The sequence below is a fragment of the Mesoplodon bidens genome (assembly GCF_964165515.1).
Source record: "Mesoplodon bidens genome assembly, chromosome: 11".
Taxonomy (NCBI): Eukaryota; Metazoa; Chordata; class Mammalia; order Artiodactyla; family Ziphiidae; genus Mesoplodon; species Mesoplodon bidens.
In genome coordinates this window covers 40,171,248-40,193,506 of record NC_138167.1, presented here as the reverse complement: position 1 = coordinate 40,193,506, position 22,259 = coordinate 40,171,248, and the positions used below count along the sequence as shown (strand labels likewise).

The following is a 22,259-nucleotide window of genomic DNA, read 5'->3' as shown; positions in this document are numbered from 1 at the left end:
TATCTGTCAATAGTTTCAGGTGTCTCCTACCTACTGCACAACATAAAGGCAGCTGAAGGCTTTGCAGCTTGATGTGTAAAGACGTGCAAACTTGGCTATTTAGAGAAGGTATGCGTGTGTGGCATTTTCCTTTTAGAGAGGGTATGTGCAGTGAAATTTAATCTGAAACCATTTTTTTTAACATGTTGCAATGCCCCCCTTTCTTAGAATGCGTTACTCTGACCACATCCCTGAAATCCAATTCAGTGACTGCAGCCAAATAATTGCTGAATCCGTGGTCACTCCATACAATCATAGAGCAAGCACATTAACTGTACTGACTGGGACAGTTGGCCTGGCCCTAAGGAAGTACTGATTGCTATATATAACTTGTAAGCAACTGGTTTAACACCATTTATAAAGGTATTACAAGTTGGTAAAGAAAACACGACATTTTGCAAACACATTAAAGATCACTTATATTTCCAACAATAACTCCTCTCCCCTCCCTACCCCCACCTCCCCACCAAAAAAAAGCTTCCTTGAAAACTACCTTGGCTGGAATAACTAACACCCCATAATATTAGGCTTCTTTTAGCAGAGAGACCGAGCAAGCCAAGAACCTCTCCCATGCAGATAAAAATAAACTGTCTCTGCTCGTCTTTTTTTTTTTTTTTCTAAAAAGATAATTAAGAAGTTTCATTAAAAGAACACATGTTTAGACTGGTCCACTGGTCCTGTGGCATCTAAGGATAAAGCCAACTGAGGAAGCTTCTGCAAGGAGAAAGATTCTTGATGAAGAAGCAGTTATATTAAGCAGCAAAGGAGCCACCGTAAGGAGCAAAGAATCCGTTCTTTCAGCCAGAAGTCAGGTCAACATAAAATATAATTATCTTTTGGATCGTGAACATGATAAAGTTGCCCACAATGTTTTAAAATACAGAGATCCTTCAATAATCAGGGCCCTAGTTATGTGCCAATTATAATACATGTAAGCTTGAAAAAAGAAACATAAGTTGGAAACTCATTTACACCACATAAGAAATCTTTTTTGATCTCCAAATATAAATCCTATTTAGTCCTTTTATGTAAACAGAAATTTAAGGGTAGGTCCTAGAAGACAACGGGATCCTAAACAAGACACTTACTGAACAATTATTTTAATCTGAAATAATTGAATTATATACAATAAAATTTAACTCTACTTTTATTTAGTAAAATTAAAAAAATTTTCCCTACCTCTCTTTTGAGGCAGGGTCTTCCACAGCCATTTTCACAGGTCAAACCACTGCTATGGTTAAGCTGTGAGTCTGAGTCTCTCCACAAGTTTGTGATTTACTTGTGATTGAAGAAAATCTCTGATTCATATTTGGTTCCCCAAACTCAGGATTAAATGAATGGATTCAAGATGCTGAAGTGACCAAATAGTCTTAATTAGTCTTGAAACTCTAGATCAAACTTTAGATTGGCCCATAAGGATGTACCTCAACCGTGGTTCAAGATGCATACATCCATCAGAAAGTGGCATGACCACCACAGCTGCCAGCCAGAAAAAGTAAACATAAAACTGGGATTCCATACATCAATCAACCTGTCAAAAGTAGGATCTCTTTGAAGCAGCAGTTCACACCACAGCTCCCCAGAAAGTAGATTTTGATTCTGTTCCCAGTTGTATGTCTTAATCTACCATACTTTGTAAACCTTGATTTTCTCACTGTCAATGGGAGGAAATGGAAGGAAATGTCCTCTTCCAGCTCTAAGGGGCTGTGGATTTGGATGACAATTCAGCAAATGACCAGATTTGCTGCAGAGGCTTCACATAATCATAATATAAAACTGCAGCCTCTTACAGATCCTGGCCTCACTTTTGGGGGATTTCTTTCCTAGGGGAGTCCCACTGCCTGGCTGCCCAGTCTTCCTTGGTTTACTACCTCATTTTCCTGGGGCATATCCTCCATGAGCTTTCTAAGAAACCATCTGTAGAGGTACGTTTTTTTTTTTTTTTCATATTTGGAAATGTCCTTATGGGATTGACAGTTGGGCGTGTACCAAGCTGAGATTAGAAACCATGTTCCTTAGGGTTTTGAAGACTGTTTCACCCTATCACAACACTCAAGGATGTAAGTTTGAGGAGCCAGCGGCCATTCTGCTTCTCAACTCCAGTGTTTCTTAAATTGCAACAGGCATCAGAACTGGGGGTGGGGGGCTTCTTGGAGCACAGATTGTTGAGCCCCACACTGGGGGTTTCCGTCTCAGTAGGCCTGGGTGCGACCTGAGAATCTGCATTTCTACTAAGTTCCCAGGTGCTGCTGATGCTGTGAGGCTCACACTGGGGAGGGGAGAACCACTATTTATCCTTACAGGTGACCTGCTTTGTATTTTATTTTTCCTCCTCTCAGAGCTTCTCTTTAACCCTGATGTTCTAAAAGAGTAATGTCCCTCAGTGTAGGTTTTTTTTTTTTTTTTTTCATTTGCTGGCACTCAGTAGGGTCTTTCAACCTAGAAATGTGTGTTCTGTGGCTCTGGGAAATTTTTTTGCCTCTTTGATAATTTCCTCTTTTCTATTTCCATAGATGTCTCTGCATGGAATTCCAATTAGATTTCCAAGTTGATCCCCTACTTTTCTTATTTTTTCCTCTCCAGTTTTCCAACTTTTTATCTTTTGGTTCTTCTTTCTGAGAGCTTTGCAACTGTCTTCCAACACTTCTATTACCTTTTTAAAGTGTCTGTTTTATATATATATATTTTTTGTCGTTGTGGTTGTTTTGGCTGCGTTGGGTGTTCGTTGCTGCGCGTGGGCTTTTCTCTAGTTGCAGCGAGCGGGGGCTGGGCTACTCTTCGTTGTGGTGCGCGGGCTTCTCATTGCAGTCGCTTCTCTTGTTGTGAAGCACGGGCTCTAGGCGTGCGGGCTCAGTAGTTGTGGTGCACGGGCTTAGTGGCTCTGCGGCATGTGGGATCTTCCCGGACCAGGGCTCGAACCCCTGTCCGCTGCACCGTCAGGCAGATTCTTAACCACTGCGCCACCAGGGAAGTCCCTGTTATTATATTTTTAACTTTTAAGAGTCCCTTTCTTATTTTCTGAAATATTCCTTTTATTATTATTATTTACTACTCTTTTCTTATTTTGCGGATATAACATCTCTCTTCTCTCTAGAGATATTAAGTTGTTTTGAAGTTCCCTTCTCCTTCCATTGTCTCTGATTCCCTCTTCCTATGTATTTCAGACTCTGACTTTATTCTTACAAACCCTTTCAAGAGACAGTGATCACTGGCTATCCACTCATATTTAGTAAAAAGCAGCCCCAGAAAGCTTGCTGAGGGCTGTGAGGTAAGGACTTGCTGACTGGTGAGTCTCACCACAGGTGGTCTGTTTCATGATGGATCCACATGCATCTGTCTGATCGCTCAGATCCTCCAACCTCCAGGCTGGTGGGGATAAGCTTGACTGCTAGTGTCTGGGAAGGTGAACAGGAACATAAGCTGAGGGGAGGACTGTCACCCTCATATTCAGATCAGACTTAATTTCCCTGACTGCAGAAGATGCTGCCCTCAATCCCCACCCCTTGCCCAGCTGGGCCTGTGCCCCAAATTCCAGAGACTTCGTTTCAACTCTCTAGAGAATAAACTTCTAGTTTTCTGCCTCCATCAAGGAGGGTCGGTCACTGGGCCTTAAGTTTTGGAGGGGGAACCTGGAGGTCTGCTTCTAATAAAAGAGTTTTCACCAATCCCCCATTTTCAGTCCTACTCTGCATCCCTATCTTTACCGACTTTGAATTCCTGAAGCATCCTGAGCTTCTGCAGCAAAAAAACGTTTGCTTCTTTTGGGATTCACTCCACTCTCTCTAAATCATTTACAACTTGTGTGCTTGCTTGAAAGATTTTAATGAAATCTTTCATTTGGACTGTCTCCTCTCCTGTTTTCTCTTTGTTCCTGTCTGTGTGCACTTTAGTCCTTTATTTTCATTTTAAGGGGGTTCTAGGATGGAGCAGAGTGAAACAAATGTGCTCAGTCCACCATGCCTTATAGGACGTCTTTAATGGGAATCTGATCAGTGAATAAGACCAGTTTTTCTCTAAAAACCTTCCCTCACAAGTTATTGTAATTTTTTAAATTGAAACATCATTCAACTTAGTCTAACAAAAAATTAGTCTATGTAAATTTTACCTTAAGATGACACTATGAACCAGAAAACATGGCATCATTATTCTGAACCTCAAATTAATAAACAGTTCTCATACAGGGGATTAATCCTGTATGAACACATCAGGCTAAATTAATGTCATTTTATTTTTCTGATATGGTCCACAGACCAATGGACTAGGAACATCACAAACACAGAATGTCTTGATCTCACCAAGTACTTAACTTGTCCTTGTCAATAAGACACAGAACATGCGGTGGTGATGATCACATAGACAAGTGAGTTTGCAACCCTAGTCTTTATTCAGAGACTGGCATGGACCTTTAGGGAAGATGCTAAGTGGTCTGCTACTGAGGCTGCCTGTGGCCTTGTGTTGTCAACGTTTGTATGAATATGAATAGAGATGTGAATAATCAAGTGCAACTCATCCATTAGATGATACGATCCCAAACCTCTCAATATACTAAAATGATGGTCTAGAAGAAACTAGAGAAATTACGCTGGGGAAAGGCAGTGTTTTGAATTTTTAGTCAATCATTTTAAAAGGCCTATTTGGAAGCAATTCGTGCGAGAATGACAATAGACTTGGGGATCTCGGCTGACCGCAACTTGGTATGTGCCAATAATACAACATGGTCCTTAAAAAGCTAACATAATGTTATGCTTCATTAACATCCCGTATTCTGGTCAAGAGACACAGTCCACCATATTCTGCATTAGACCACATCTCAATATCTTGCTCTGGGCACTGGAGTTTAGTGTCATGCTAAAGGACGAGTGTGACAGGAGGACTTTCAGAGTCTAGACCTGCACTGTCCAGCATAATAGCCACCGGCCACATGTGGTTCTTTAAATTTAAATGCAATTTAAAATTTAATTCCTCCATCACACCAGCCACATTTCATGTGTTCAATCCCCATGTGTCCAGCGGCTACCTCAGTGGACTGCACACATTTCCATTATCACAGAAAGCTCTACTGGACCGCACTGGTCTAGACCCCACATCGTATAGAAAATGGGAACTGGAACTTGAGCCAGGAGAAGAGAAAGCTTTAAGAATACCTTACAGGTTAAGACTTGTCAGTATTATGTTACGATGCGGAAAATAGACTGAAGTTGTTCTCCCCGGTGCACAGACCTAGGACAATAGGCAGAAACTACAGAAAGGCAGAGCCCAGCTTAACAGATAAAGAGTCCCAGCAATTAGAACTATTCCAAATGGAACAGCTCCTCATTCAGGAGTGAGCTTTTGTCCCCGCAAGGGCTCAAGGGGAGGTTGCATAACCTCTCTTCCAGAGAGCTCTCTTCAGTGAGAAATGCCTCTTCCAATTCAAAGTTACAAGGATTTCATGCAGACACTCAAAACTAACACGACATGGGTTCTGACCAGTTATATAATATAGTAAGCCATTTCTAATTCCCTTCACCCTTTTCTTGATACTTGTATGAGGACAGAGGTGAGGAAGTGAAAGCAAGACTGACAGGAGGAGGAGAATAAGAGAAAAGAGGGATTTATACGATGAACTGATGACTGTCCTGATTCTGTAAACATGCATTCATCTTTAAAGAGTACTGCCCTCTATTCCCAGGCCAATACCTTATGCAGGATGACATGGCCACTGGTGATGAAGTACAAAAGCATCTTATTTTTTCAAAAAAAATTATGCTCGTTTTGATTCTAACTCTGTATGTTTGTTTTGTTATAAAAAATTTAAAATGGTTTGTGCGTTGTAAAACTGACAGTCCAAGAATGTATACCATGTTTATCCTGTGCTGAATGGTACTTGCAGTGAATATTACCTTAATATTTCATGCTGCCTTCAGCCTCAGTCTAGAGACTGCTCTATCTACCAGCTAAAGCTTTCTGGAGAGGAAGGGAGACAGCCAGGCAGGTGACTTTAAGTGCTAGAAAGGAGGTGCTAATATTTATAACTGTCTTTTCTTTCATGTTTTGAATTTAGTACTTAAGCAACTTGCAGCCAGACAGAGAAGGGGAGGTGCTGGTTAGAGCCCTGTTTCATTGTTCTGGTCTCTCTAACCAACAACTAGATCCCATACCTCTAGGCTAGGGAGGACAGCACAGACAGTAAAAGAAGGGAGAGAAGGAGGAAAAGTAACTAGGCCAGGACAGAGACACATGTTGAATCTTGCCTCCCAGTCATGAAAAGCAACTGCTGTAACGTTATTGTTTTGTCTGTCTTGGAAGCACAAGCCTCATAAGCAGAGAGAAGTCTCTGGCAGGAGCTGTATTTGATACTTCAAAGCAGCCAGCAAAAGGCTAATGTGAAGTTGAGGGAAAGGATGAGAAAATGCTGTAGGTTCAGGATAAACACTGGTAAAACAGGAGTTCTTGTGGCAAGTTATACTGGAAGGTCAAGTTCGAGGGACTGTGGGTCAATTTTATGGACTCCAAGAGCCATCATTGAAGAAAGGTGCCCAATGGGTCACCAAGTCAAATCTAAGAATGTTGCCACCTTGGAACAAAGTTTTATTAATGAAAATAATTTTAAGTGTGTACAGAGAGGCAGGAACAAAAAGTTTAACTGACTAGTCTCTTCTGCAATTAACTATGTATTAATTTGGACTGGGAAACTGACTCAGTCATTCATTTAGCAAACATGGACTGAGTGGCCACCATATGTCAGGCGCTGAGCTACATGACAGAGTTACAACGGGGACAAAAACAGACATGATCTCAGCTTTTATAAAGTTTCATTCTGGTGGTGGAAGTGGACATTAAAGAATCACAAATATACAACTGAAAATGGGATTGCATTTATGATAACAACATAGACATTGTAAATAAAGGAGATTTGAAAATGTGTAAGTCTGACTTAGCAAAAGCTGGGGAAGGGTGAGTATTCTAGGCAAAGGGACTTGAGGCAGGAACAAGCTGGCACATTCCTAGAAGTCAGGAATGATTCTAGAGAAGGCTAACAGGAAAAGAGGACTCAGGTCACGCAGAGAATTGTCTATCTTGAGAAGGATTTTTGCTCCTGATCTAAGAGCAATGGGAAATTCTGGAAGGGTTTAAAGAGCCATGACACGATCACAAATTTATGTTTCAAATACAGCCACTGTAACTTGAGAATTCAAAAACCTAGCAAATGTGTATTTTGGGGACCAGTTTATAATTAAATGTGAAGGTAAACTTAGAGAGTATTACATATACGGCCCTGTGTACAGTGAGCTCTCTTATGTGCAAATCACATATACACATTTTAAAATCCAATAAAAGATTACAACTTATCATATTAAGGTGTTTATGTGTTTGTTCTGTAAGACTTGGGCTTCATGAGCTTACTGATATTAAACACAGTAATGTCTGGCTTGCTTGTACTGGTGAAGGTGGTGGCCCTCGAATGCAATGCCCTTCACATAGGAAGACACTAGTCCATGTATCCTCATCTGTAGAGCACACAGTTGGGGATGAATTTTTCAGTTAAGGTGGTCAAATTCCTTGGGCTCATCTACACCCACATGTGGGTAAAGATGGGATACAGTTTGTGTCCACTTCATCAGAACCCTGATTCCCCAGAAACTTAAGTTGTCATTTTGAGTGAAGCGTCTCCCTAATTTCCTTAATTTACATGATAAACTGGTGACTGCTTTTCAAATACTGATTTATATTGGCTTTGGTTTAAAAAAAAAAAACCTTTGTTTTTACCTTTGAGCTTTACCTCATGGTTATAAAATTACTTAGCTATACCATCACTTGAGAACATATAAAAATGCTTGCCTTTCCCACATGCAGCTTTATTTCTGAGCTGTGAGCTATTACAATAACAATGTATTTTAAAAGTTATAAGCAGAATTTGGTGAATCATTTAAATAAATTCTGTGCCGAGCAACCAGGCAATAGCCTCTTAAGTCTCCCAAACTGATTTTTCATTAGTCTGATTTGGGGACTGTAATGAGAATGCATGCTTCTGGATGGAATTCCCACTTGACACGGTGCCGGGTTCAGTACACAGATAACAGAACACTGCAGATCTGACTTCTAGTCATTAGTTCAATTTGTGGGAAAAGGAGGTGTGGCCCTAACATACAGCAAGGCTCAGAGCACAGAACAGTTCTAAAGGTGGATGGATAACAGGTATTTGGCAAGTCGTAACTGTTAATTATCAAAGTCACATTACTGAGTGGTCTATGGCACTTGACTTTGAATATGAGCACTGTTTAATGACTACTTGAGAAAAAGGAGAGAAGCAGATTTGGTGCTTAATTGAAATGTAGTTATTTCATTCCTCTGCTTAAAAGAAAGTCAATTACTCCCCCAAAACCTGTAAAACACCTAAGCTGATCCCTGTCAGTGTAACCAAATCTCCTTCCCAGTCTAGACCTCACTCACCCTCTCACTCTACACACATTGAAAGGACAGCCCTCCTCTGCTTCTGTCTATTATCCAGGGCATCTCCTCCTTGGAGTATCTCTTTATTCTTTATTGTCTGCCTGCCCATTTATACTTATTCAAAGCCCCTGGGAGGCAGAGGCCGAGTGCTCTTTTTCTTTGTTCTCCAGGACTCAGCACATAGTAGGTGGTGTTCTGGGGGCACTTTAAACAGCTCCAAATCCACCTTATAGTTATATAAACCCTCAGGTTAGAAACGGTGTTCATTTATTAATTATAATTGAGTGCTCACTGATTTTTTTGGAACTATTTGAAGAGAGCAAAAGTTTTCCTGATAACTCACCCCAAATGCCAAGTTCTTCCTCCCTCCCTCATGTTTCTAAATCCCGCCCTCCTCCGGTGACCCTCCTGTTTGAGGATCCACTGTGCGCCCCCCTCACCCCTAGTCTCTGTGCCTCCCCCCAGCCCACTGCAACTGTATCAGCAGCAGCTGTGGTCGCTCACGCCATCCGGAGCCCTTTCATGTACAATATGCCATTTGATCCTTCACCGGAACCATATGAGATAGACGGGCAGACATCTTACACTGTTCCTACAGATAAACAAAGCAGAGTTCATTAGCTCTGCCTGAGGTCAGACAGGTCATTAGCGTGAAACAAGACAAAAACCTGGGGGCCCCATTTCCAGCTCAGGTCTCTCTACTTCTACACAAGGGCCTGAGATCTCTCATCTGCTCAGATATTTGATGAGAACCTCTTAAGTGCCAGAGACTGGACTGGGCTCCTGAGGCGACAGGGAGCTCAGTAAGACAAGAGTCCAACCCTGGAGTGAGAGGTATGACAAATGCCATAGGAGAACCACAGGTACGGCACTTGTAGGAGTTTCAAAACTGAAGAAAGAAAGGTCACCACCCTTCTCCAAATTCTACAATGACTACTGTTCATGCTACAGGAATTGCTAATACTCCCTACTACCCAGGACTGTTCTCCATAGCATATAAATCAGATCAGACCTCTGATGGAAGGCAGGACTCTCATAACTTCCTGCATCCCCAAAGCATCTCCCATGCAGGAGGACACATGATGTGATGGAGCCACATCTCAGGCAGACTCAGGTTCTAAAGCCCGTGGAGGGGGGAAGATCATCTATCATTGATACACCCTTGAAAAACCCTTAAAACACCAGCAAAGGTTTTTTATGCACACGTGTTCTCTCTCTCTCTCTCTCTCTCTCTCTCTCTCAATGATTCCTGTAGTGCCAGTTTTTCCTTTGGTGTTAGGACAGATCAATTTCATGTTTTGTTGTTGTCGTTGTTTTGTATTTTGAATTTTTAGTTCAGGACCTGATGAAGTAGTTCCCATGCACATTGGGCACAGGGGCTAGGAAATATATCTATCTCTGAAGACCAAAGTCATCCTCAGTTGTCTGAGATATACAAACTTCAAAAGGCAAATGGGAAAGGGGGCTTTTATTTCCTGCATACTTTCATTTCACACACATTCCAGGGCATGTGCTCGCTGGATAGAATGGTGAGCTAAATCCTTTTGTTACTTAAATTACTTCTCTTGTGTTCTTCCTTTCTTTCTTTTAATTATTAGCATTGCTGTTGCTATAATTTTTTATTTTGCTTATTGCCAAGCATGCACAGCTGAACACAGGTTAAGACATAGGTAGGCATTTTCTCCACTGTAAATTTTTAGCCTCTTCTATAGACTAAGTCTCTAGGAGGAGATCTGTCTGAATAATGTTAAATGCATGTGGTTGTTCCATAAATATTCCTTAATTCAATTCATATACTAATTAAGCACCGATTGTACGCCATATAACCTGCATTAAGTACTAGGGAAAACAAGAGTCAGCCCCAGAGGCCTCATAGTAAGGGGAGAAAAATATGAACAAAGTCATCTCATGGCCATGTAACAGTTGGATATACAAGGTAAGATGGGCCTGGACAGGGCAGGGGAGGCTTACGGAAATGACCCCCACCCCCAGGATGCTCCTCATGACTCCCTCCCTCACCTGCAGGCCCTAATTCAAGTGTCACATTCCCAGTGGGCCCCTGCCTCAGCCCCATTTAAAACTGTAAACTGCTCCCCCTCTTCCACCACACATACTCTAGCACTTAGTTTCTTCTGATCACATCTCGTTTTCTTTCTCTTTTTTGGGGGGGTGCTGTGTCAGGTCTTTAGTTGCAGCACGCGGGATCTTCATTGCGGCGAACAGGCTTCTCTCTAGTTGTGGCGCACGGGCTCCAGAGTGCGTGGGCTCTGTAGTTTGCGGCATGTGGGCTCTACAGTTGAGGCGCATGGGCTTAGCTGCCCCGCGGCATGTGGGATCTTAGTTCCCCAACCAGGGATCAAACCTGCGTCCCCTGCATTGGAAGGCGGATTCTTAACCACTGGACCACCGGAGAAGTCCCATCTCTTATTTATTTTACTCTCCGTCTTTTTCCTTCCATGAGAAAATCAGCCCCACGAAGGCAGGGATTTCTGTCTGTTTTGTTCACTGTTGAACTCTGGCCTTGGAATAGCACCGAACACATAGCAGGATTTGGTAAGTCTTCAAAAAGCAGCCTTCCTGACCATCCTAAAGGGCAGCTGACCGAGCTCTCCATCTCTTTGCCCTCCTTTCTTTTCCTTCACAGCCATTATCAAGAACTGAAGTTACCTTTTCTTTTAAAGTTTGTTTACTTATTTTTCTCTCACCCCTCACACGGACAGAAGCTTCACAGTAAGAGGGAGTTTTTCGTCTGCTTTGTTCATTGTGGTGTCCCCAGCACTCTAAATAGAACCTGGCACTGTTTGTTACTTTGATAAATTTTCGTTGAATGAATGACCGTCATCCCCATGCCTGTGGCTCATGTCCACTGATCACGCAGCCTATGCCAGGCAGGTTTCACTATATTCTCTCTCCCAATCCTCACAACAACCTGATGAGGTGTGTGCTATTATTATTCTCATTTTATACAGGAGGAAGCACAGACTGTACCTTGCCCAAGGGCACAAACTACCAAAGAGAAGAGCCAGCTATTAATGGCAAGCCATGCAACTTGAGCTTTGCTTTTAATCATTGTTCTACTGACTCGACGGAAGCTGCACCGTGGGACAACAGGGCCACCATCGCATCAGGTCTACTGTGGTGGCTTCCTCATCAGCTGGCCCCTCTAAGCCCCCTCCTGCCACTGCCAGGCCATTCTCCACACTAAAGCCAGAATGACATTTTCCAATAGCAAAACGAATCACCTCACTCTGCTTTAAATCACTTCAATGGCGGTGGAGCATACCTGTTGGGGTCCCACTGGCAAAAGTGACCAATATTTGTAATAACCTCTAGAAGGATGACACTGTCATCTCTGAAAAAATGACAGGGTATGAAGAAAAGGATGGACTTGGGAGAAATGCTGTACCTTCGAGATAATAACGAAAAAATTCTTATCTGGTTATGACAAATTGGCCTCTTCAGTAATTCAGAAATATGTGTGTAATATCTGATCAGAATCTCAAGTAGATGTGTTAAAATGGATTTACTTGGGCCCCACCCAAACACATTAATTCAGAATCTCTAGGGATGGGGTCAGGAAATCTACATTTTAACCAGTAATCTAGGTATCCCTTTGACATTCCTTCATGTAAACCTTTTCAAGTCTAAGATACCAGGCAAAGCACCTGCATGTTGGACGATACCATATAAACGAGCAGTGTCAAGACAAGACCCAACTAGCTCTATTTTATGACCAATAAGGCCTCTTGTTCAACAGTAACGTTACATAACTTATGGATTCAAACCTGCCCTAACTCAGGTCACAGGTTTCAAAAACGTCCAAAGTTGGGCAGCTCACGCAACATGCAAGAAGCCAGAATTATCACATCTGGTAAAATCAACTCGCTTATGCCAGGTCAACAGTTTTAGTATAAGATATGTTCATTCCAAAAATTATTCCACTTCTTCCCTTTAAATATACCATCCTGCCATGTGTAGCTAGGAAATTAAGAAAAATAAACACAAAACACAAACCATGTTTTGCCCACAGCGTGCCAGTTGACTTCTGAGCTACTGCTGTGTGGGATTCAAAGGAAAGCAAATCTATTCAGGTCTTTTACCTCCTGAAAATTCTCATGGTCAGAGATGAGCTTTGTTAATGGGGAAGCTGAATGCTCATCCAACCTTCATTCCAAGATGCTGGCATTTTACCAGGCTTCCTTGACATTATCAGAACTGGTCCCTAAGTGAATTCATCTCTGGCCATGGGTGACAACTGACCCAATATTAGTTGTTGGCTCCTGCAGCTGAGAGAAGAGGAGGGTCTTACCAGGTACAGTCTTCCCTGCATCCAGGCTGTCCAGCTTGGCAGGGGCCCTCACCGCACAGAGCAGCAATGGTATAAAAAAGAAATCTTGACAGAAGTCAGATAGTCTTGGGAACTACTTGGAAAGATATCGGATTTAATTGTGGTGCTACAGCAAGTTTCTAATCTGAGCCATGTTATGTGGTTTAACAATTTTTTTTTTTTGAAATTTCAGAAATGTATTTAAGTACCGACTTTTGGCTCTGGTTATTTTCAAGTGCTTCTGTATAAACAAAAACAGTCTACCCTACACAAGACAGAAATTAACAGTGCTTTAGAAACAATGACTATGTATTACGAAATCCAAAGAAGCCTACAGAAGAAACAAAACATTTACAGAAAAGAACAGCCAGAGAAGTAAATTTTTCAAGATATTTCACAGATATAAAAACAATGTTTACTATGCACATGGAATTAGCAGGCCTGTGACATAAATTACTCTTTGCAGAGTCTATGTGATCTAGGCAATAAATAGGATCTATAAGAGGATCTATAAGAGGAACAAAGCAATCCCTGGTTAGATGTACTACGACAAATTAAGGGGAAGAAAGTGAGATTACTCGAGTTCAGTAAAGTTTATTCAGCACTCACTAAAGTGAAACACAAACAAAAATATGGAGAAGAGCTCAGATACTGAAGGTTTCTAGTTTTCTAATTACAAACTACAGCTTTAAAGTGTAAAAATCACGAGGTTATTTACTTCTGATCAAACTTTCGAATTTCCTTACAAGTTCTTACGCTTTCACCTCTATACCATGCCAAAGAGAAGATTGTTTTCCTCGTCCCACCCAGATTCCCAAACTCTACTGCAGACCCTCTCAGCCATGAATCATGCAGTGACCCTCAAGACCCCCTGAACGTGCTGACAGTATCTGCCAATACACAGGACAAGGACAGCAGGGCAAGGAAGTGGCATTCCCTGGGATTTAAATAGGCCCCAGTGGTCAAATGAGAATAGCTAAAGATGTTAAAGATACCAAAAGCAGTATTCCATTCAGACTCCAAAATTTTAAGCAATTGGGAAAGCCAAAACAGGTATTAATGCTAGCATAAAAACCTTTTTAAAATTCAGTGTTTATTTGTCAAATACCAACTGCTTTTTCTTTTATTCCTTTCTGTTTCTGATCTTTGGGAAAACCACATCAGTATCAAATGTCACTTAGTTCTCATTCAAACAGAGGAAAGCAGACACAGCGGCTGTACCCGTGACTTAGCTGACCTGGGCCCTCAGTAAAAACAAACCTCTATAAATCACCAGATGTAAGCAATCGGGTAGTGATCACTGTAATTAATTGAACAGCTTTCCTGAAATTTACTGTACAATTTCAACCCTCCTAACACCTTTCCCAGATACAACTAACAATGGTGCTTTTTTTTCTTAAATTGTTTAAAGGAGGAAAACATTTTAAACGTCAGTGGCTTAAATATATTTTTAAATTATTCAAGATTAAGGTGGTAGACTGTTTAATTTTAGAAATCAAACCATGCTCATCCTAAATGCTGTCTTTAAAGGCCAAATTTAACATTATTCCAAAACATCTCCACTGCATGAATATAAACACGTGATCTGCCCTAATAATACACAAAATTTAACACAATTTTACTCTTATCTGAAAACTCAGAACTGCAAAGTAACATGCAATGATATTTCTAACTTCAATGACCTATTGAATTTTAACTGTATCAAATCGATATTTTGATTTGATATTTCTGGACCTTGATTTCTACTGCAGGCACCACACTTAAAAGAGGATAAAAGAGGATACCTCAATGCTTCATTACCAACTCCATTTCTCCTCCCCAAATAACTCCGATCATTCTCCACTAGGAACTATGTAATACCGAATCCATAGATCCCATGCCAACCATTGAGTGATACCAGAATTTAAGTCCTAGTCACCATAATCAAATACATGTCCCTATGGGGTGAAGGCGGCTTCTCTGACTCTTGAAGGCCACAGCAGCAATAACAGCATAGTGTAAGTGTTCTTGTTACAATGATACTTAAAATTTAGGAGCGAGAGAGAGAGGCTAGGAAACAAGTCAACCAGTTTAAAGGAAGCTTATTTTGCTTGTAAGATCTGTACTCTAGCCCATATGGAACTGCCCCCACCCCGGTCCCTGCAAACATACATTCAAAACCCTCCTAACGTTCACTTACAAGGAGAGAAGTGTGATATTTGCTGAGACTGGTCCTAGATTTGGAATGGTCTCCAATTCATTGCTGTTCAGTTTCCTATAAATGCCAAAAGAGAGAGAGAGAGAGAGAGAGAGAGAGAGAGAGAGAGAGAGAGAGAGAAGCAGATTATGCAATCTGTAATCCACAGAGGTGAAAACTTTATAAAATTATTTAAAGATCCCTCCCAAGTTAAAAGTTTTAAATAATTCACTGTAACCCAAAAGTTCTTTACAATTAAATACTGTGATGGGTAGTACATTTGATTCAAACCTCAAGCAGAAAATAGCTGAACTCACACTTCTCGAAGGCTGTGAAGGTGGCTCATGGAACTTGCCTTGATGAAAGACAATCTGTTGTGACTTAAGTCCCTATGAAAAAACAAAAATAAAATTATAAGTAGTTTCCAAAAATCACTAATAATGCTTAATGATGTGCAAGACAGAGTGGATTTATGAACTCCTCTCAACACTAGGGACAGCATAAGAAATAATTGGTCCATCGTGTCCATAAACGAGAGGGCAAACTCCAAAATACAAACTCTGAGGACAAAGTTAGTTCAGGAGGCTGGCAGATTCAAATGCTCCAAGCCCGCAAATGTTTTAGGAGATGGTTTTTGGTCCAGGGTGAACAGATCCTTTGTGAACTGGTTGTTTGGCTTCACCCTCCCCATCCACTACCAACTCCTCACTTCCAACTTGATATGATGAAGTCATAGCTTATGAAAAGTGGCTAATTAGTCAGGTTGCTGAAACTAAAACCTCTAAAGAAACCTTATTATCACAAAACTAAGCATCAGAGTCCTTATTACAGACAAATGAAGTAGAAATTCCTTTTCACACATATTTGTTTCCCTGGGTTAAGGCACCAAATTATTTAAAGTACTGCTCTGTGTGTGTGTGTGTGTGTGCGCGTGTGCGTGTGTGTGTGGTGAGCAGGTAGGAAGCAACCCAAACTCTCTGCTTTCCTGAATTCTCCAAATCTCAGTATCTCAATACAATGTATAATTTAAACCACATCAACCACCTAACAAAGTTAAGTAGACTGTTCAGAAATCCGTGATCAGATTTCTTTTCAATTATTAAAATAAACCTGCCTCTAACTCAGAGACTCAATATAACTTAGTAAACATTTCCATAGGACATCAACCAAACTCCTACGTATGCAGTATTCTAGGCTAGGATGTCAGGTCAGCATTGAGGATGAAAATGTGAAACAAAATCCGGCAAATACTTGGTTATATTGGTCAATACACTGACTAAGTGCCTTCAAACTGGTTTAAGGAAAATGAAATGGCTGAACAGCTACTGAAAACCAGGCTGCCAAACAGGATGGCTGAAAGCTCTCCCACTGAAAGAGGCACACCCACCCTTCCTAGATTAATTCCTTCAGTGTTTAAAAGTGAAGATTTTTTAATAACCGAAGTTAGAGATAACCAGACTTGATTGGAGAAAAGCAGGAACCATTTGCTATATACCAATACATAAGTATGCCTCCCGCAACAAAAAAAAAGGCAGAGAAATCACATCCAGAGAAGCGCAGTGTTACTTTGTGCACATCCATTAGGGTAACAATTAGAAATCAGAGATCCTTTCAGTCTTTGAATTTTTGTTTTGACAATAAACCTGGATTTCTCTATTTCACCTAAAAGGAAAAAAAAAATTTTGCAAAAGGTTTTATTTGAAACATGTTTGCCTAAAGACCTACCAGACAGTAACAGACATGAGCAGATTTGTTCCGGTAGAGTTATAACATGAAAAAAAATCTGGCAGTCTTTAAACTATAAAAATCCTGCAATTACAACCACTGCTGTGCATGCTCCCCACGCTGGAACCAGACACTTTCCCTCACGGCCCAGCTCGCATCCATCTGGAGTTCATCAAGGAAACCATGGGCCCCACGGCTCACGTTAGGATTCAGACAAAACCTGTGTGCTTTTAGCACCCCAGACAGTCACAGATTTCCCACAGGCTTTAAAAAACAACCGTGGAAAAGAGGTCTTCACCTGGGAGGTAGCCTGAATCAACAGAAAGGCTCATTTGGACCCACTCAACTAAAGAACGTTGCACTAAGCCTACAACTGCATCCCCTATTGTTTCAAGTGTTCAGTGGAAAAGGGGCACCCATCTGGCATTTCCAGCTCACACAGGTGATTTTCTTTTTGATTAGAAAAAACAAAAATTCCACTTTTCATTTCATTTTACGGATTATTTCTCAGGGCAATCCCGTGAGGAAAAAAAATAAAAAGACTGCGTGCTTTAACTTTTTTTTTTTTTTTCTGACCAGTAACAGGATGAAATCTCCAACAAAAGACCTGTAAAATGAGAAACTGCGCCTTCAGAGAACAGGGCACATGCTGGGGACCCCTCACTTCTGATCCAGAAGCAGGAGCTGGCAACCTTAAATGTTTCAGTTACTGTGACACACTTCCATTCCAGAGCTGTGTGTACTATTAAAACCACATTATATGGGGGAGAAAAAAAAAATCATCCCTGAAGTGACTTTTACTGCTAAATACTTAAAGCCATGAAACTTTTAATGCACCTAAATTTAGATTTAATACAGTTTATGTTTCAGAAATGATTAAAGGATGCCACATTTTCCTAAATCTCCTTGTATTGTTTTTTATGGCTAGACCATTAAAAACAAATTCAACTTGTACAATGTCGATGTTTTCTTAAACCCCATTACATTCAATAAGGAAGGCAGATTCTTTGTTTTCAGAGTTCCAGTAATGAACACCTTCCCCAGAAACCTTTCCTAAAAACCTTTTTGTAATGAGGTTAATAAATGGGAAAGGTGGCGAGGCAGGGAGGTGTGAACTATTTACCCACAACTCAGCCAGCCAAACACTTGCAAACCAAACTCTACACAACAGAGAGAAGTCTCTTTTCCTGCATATTAACAAGCGAATAAATATATATGGAAAATAATTAATATACAACATTTGGTTCCAGCTCTCATTTTCTTCCTTTTAGCATTTGGAAATCTGACTTCCAAGTCAAATTTTAAAATGCAAATCCAGCACAGCTTCTTAATCAATCCCACTGGGGCCTGCAGAGCTGCTAATTCAGCAGAAATCTAGAAAGCTGAAAAACAAAAAGCCAAGCTGTAGCTGTTTTAAGACACTGATCCAAAGTGACTCATAAATCAGCCCGCTATGTTCAAGTTTTAGTCTGGAAAATATAGAAAAACAGCTGTGAAAACCATAAGGACTAATACCCCTAACCCGAGCCTCAATTTTGGTATGAACCAGAGGATTTATAACAGGCAGACACTAAAGAAGCCACACCAGCAGAAAGTACCTTTCAGACTTTTTTTTGCCTGAGCCCAGCTAACTTAAAGCTTTCTATGTGAGAAGACAAATAGTTCTGAAATTCCATTGAGATTTTAATAATACTTGAATCTCTTCTTGATAATTGGGCAACTTTTCCCCCTTTTGGCTAAGTAAACATATTCTAACTAGCACTCCTCTTTGGGTTCCCAACTCTCTGTAAGCACACACTCTAGATGTAAACTCAAGTCTGCTTTTAAAGGCAGTTGTAAGGAACGCTGCAAATAGTGACTGTTTTAAGAGCCACTTTCATTAAAGGATTAAAAGTTCCTTTTTGAAAAGAGAACTAACTACAATATGACTATTTTTCAGCTCAAACAATTCAACTTTTCACACATGGGATTCCTATGGCCATAAATTACAACGGAATAAACTGGAAAAAAAATACATACACACGTACATTAAACAGATTAAGTTTTTAACTTACCAATTCAACAAATGAAACAAAAGCTAGACACCAAACTTTTTCTGAAGAGTGCTCTCATGAAGTATTCCTAAGGAGTACTTTTACTTTCTTAATTACCTGAGGAAAAGGAAGTTAAGATATGGGGAAGAACAATATGCATTTTTCTACTTATTTCTGAACTCCGGGAACAGTCTACTTAAGAGCTTTTCAAATTATGTAAAATGTAAGAAGCAGCTATCTTATGCCTCCTGCTCCAAATACCATGTTAAAGAGAAGTTAAAGCTCAACTCCACGTATTTTTCTGCTCCTTTCAAAGGTGGAGAAAGGAGACCTCTAGAGCTTCAGGCACAAACAAAAGAAACATTTACAATAAAGAATTTGGACCACATGGTTTGGTGACAACTACAAAGTCACACAAGTACAAGAATGACAGAGTTGTCCAATGAGTGATCACAGCAGGGTTTCTGACAACAGGCGTACTGCTTATTTGTACAAGTGGAACTTATTTTCGCATACATTTAAGGAATGTGGACTTGTATTAAGACAATTTACTGCTGGCGGAAATGTAATTAAAGATTGTGCTAACCAAATAAACTGTAATTTGTTTTTAGTGTGCCACCAAATTATCTGCAAAACAAAATCCTAATTAGGTCAGCTACTTTTAAGACAATGTTTGAATAGGTATCAAACCCCTTTTGGTTTAACTCAACTTCTAATCAAAAGCAATACAGTTTTTTTTAAGACATCCAATTTTTAAAAGAGACATTCACACACAAAAATATACTGCACACTGGCATGATCCGATAGGCCACTTAACATTGAGAAACTACTGAATATAAGTTAGATCTGGTGAATGATTCGAGCATTTCTAAACACACCCCAGGAAGCACTGTATTCTTTCTCTTTCTCATCCCTCTATTATTCATACATGTTCACCTCCAGTCATTCAAATGTTCAGTTCCATATGATGTCAATAGAGCCATTCACATCTCATGAATAAGGCAACATGACCTCCACAAGAGGCAATTGAACAGAATTAGCCACAACTAATTGAAAGTCTTCCTGCTTTAGGTTAAAGCCCTTATCTCCTTCTTCAATTGTAATAAAAACTACTAAACAAGACATCCCATGATAAGAGATTACATATCAATCTAAAACTCTCTACTTCTACTTTTTTTATTAAACTGAGGCATATTAACACAAAGAATATGCTTTTGATGGTCCACGATTCTACAATTCACAAATAAAGACTTCGATGAGCACAGTAATTTAAAAACACAATTCCTTAAACTACCTGACCAAACTTCCTACCACTATTATTTGGATGTTAGGGCAGTCGACTAGAGTTGTTTCCAGAGTTTCAAATTTCCACTGCAGTTCTGCTACAGCCAAATCTAAGGATTAAGGATGGACTGCACTTTTGTTATTTTAACAGGACAGCTACTTTGAAAAAAAAGAAACACAAGTTTTGACTGTTTACATTTTGCACCAATCTTCCAATTTTAACAAAACGAGAGTGGGAGAGAATAAGATGACATTTGGAACTAAACTACATTTTCTTCCTCGTTCTGGCAGTTGGCAGTGATTTCAGGTTTTCGGACTTCACAACTAGCATCCAAAAACTTGCATAACAGCACCCAGAGCTCTCTCCCAAACCTTCTGGACCTGCTGGGAAGCTACAAAAATCACGCTCTCGGTTCTGAAACGACTCTAGCTCCTTCCCTTCCTTATCCATTGATCACTCTTGCCAACCTCTTACAGTTTGGTCGAAGAGGGGAATTTACTAACGCGAAATTAAGCCCAGGGTAAAGAACAACAAAAGGATGTCCACCACAGCTTGGACAGTGGCCGAACTCTGTAGCGGGGGCTTCCCAAACGAAAGGAGCATGTTCGATTACTAGTTGGGAACGCGAAAAGTGGCATGAACCTGTTAGAAACTATTGAGCCGCGGGATCATCCTCTCAAACTGAGAACTGCGAACTCAGGGCGGCAGCAGGTTACCAACTCTCCCGCCCCGGCCTGGCAGGGCGTGCATCTGAGCCCCCTTGGCGAGCTCCAGGCGCAGGACGTCGATTCTGCCCCTGGGAGTTGTCAGCGGCTGCATCCCCTCGCCCACCTGCGGCCGGGTGGGGCGCTCTCAGGGCCCACCTGCGCGGCCCGCCAGGCGCTGGGGGATGGAGGGAGACTGAGGCCCGGTCGGCTCCTTTTCCATCTCCGCGGAGAGCCGCTGGAGGTCTGGGCCAAGAGGAGGTGCCCTGGAAAAAGCTGCTGCGCGCCGAGCATCCTGGCCCCACGCCCGCAGTCCCGAATCTCGAGTGGCTCCCCCTCCGCCCTCAGGAAGAATACTTACAGCCGAGCGACCCAGGGCGGGAGCGGCTCGGGCAGACCCGACAGCCGCTGGCGACTGCAGTCCAGAAGGTCCCCGAGGCAGCGGCACGGAACGGGGCAGCGGTGCTCTGCGCCGACCCCAGAAGACGGCCCCAGGGCCCCGCGGCCGCCGCCCTCGGCCGGGCCCGCGCATCCCAGCACCGCGCACAGCAGCAATCCCAGAGCCGCCGCGGGCGCGCGGAGCCTCGGCGCGCCCATCGCGGTCCTGCAGTCCCTCGCTCTGACCCGGGATCCGCGCCGGCGCGCGCTCGGGGCCCTGCACCAACTTCCAGTCGGGAGTGGACGCCCGCGCTCGGGGCCGTGCGCGCGCGCCCTCCTCTAACGCTCCCAGGTAAACCCCTTTCTTTTAGTCCTGGCAGTAAAGCTCTTTCATGCCCCGGGGAAGCGAGAGGGAAACCGAAAAGAACGGCCAGCTGCGGCAGAGTTGCAGTGGGAGCAGCGTCCGCGCGCCAAGGCCGCTCCTCGCCCGCAAAAGAAACTTTTTCGCCTCCTCCCCGCGGCGGAGCGCCAACTCCCCGCGCGGCGGAGCCGAGGGGCGGGGCTGCCAAGGCCCGCACGAGCCCATTGGCCCGCCGGGCGCTTCGCCCCCGTGGCCACGTGACAATAACAAGGCTCCCGCCCCGGGTTGGAGCGCTGAGAAAGCGGAGCTGAGATTGTAGGAAATTCGGAGTTACATTTTCCAGCCTCTCGGGCCAGAAGTCTCCACTACGTCCTGGGAAACATATATCAAATGGAGTTGAAGAGAAAAAGGGAGTGAGCAACCAAGTGAGCAAATATTAGGCCAGCTCTCGGAGTTGGAGGTATTTGGGGGCACTTCAGGGAGTGAAGTTAGTTCTGTTATTAGGAAACCTTGCATTCCAAATTTTAAAATAAGTATAAATTATCGTATTATTCACAGAGGAAACAATGGTTTAAATAAAAATACAGTTGTTGTTGTTTTTTTAACATTAACACTGGTCGCGTTTTTTCCGTATGTCAGCTCCAAAAGTAAAAAGAGTAATAAAATGAAAAAGTCATGGTATTGGAAATGGTATATTGAGTTACAAATAGCCAGCGTTAGTGCATTGGATAGAGCTGGGGGGAAATTATGGGAAATGACCTTCTAATATACCGCGATGGCAATCATAGATCGCACGCA

General features: G+C 41.9%; 1 protein-coding gene across 1 annotated transcript in view; it reads right to left on the bottom strand.

The window, feature by feature from the left end:
- LRIG3 (leucine rich repeats and immunoglobulin like domains 3) overlaps positions 1–21,620 on the bottom strand; it is a 46,704-nt gene extending 25,084 nt beyond the window's left edge. The window contains exons 1-3 of the mRNA XM_081248856.1: positions 21,084–21,620; positions 15,293–15,364; positions 14,979–15,053 (exon numbers count right to left, since the gene is read on the bottom strand). Coding sequence (XP_081104982.1) covers positions 14,979–15,053; positions 15,293–15,364; positions 21,084–21,319 — 383 coding nt within the window. The 5' untranslated portion in view covers positions 21,320–21,620. The remainder of the gene's footprint in view (positions 1–14,978; positions 15,054–15,292; positions 15,365–21,083) is intronic.
- Positions 21,621–22,259: the final 639 nt, after the last annotated feature.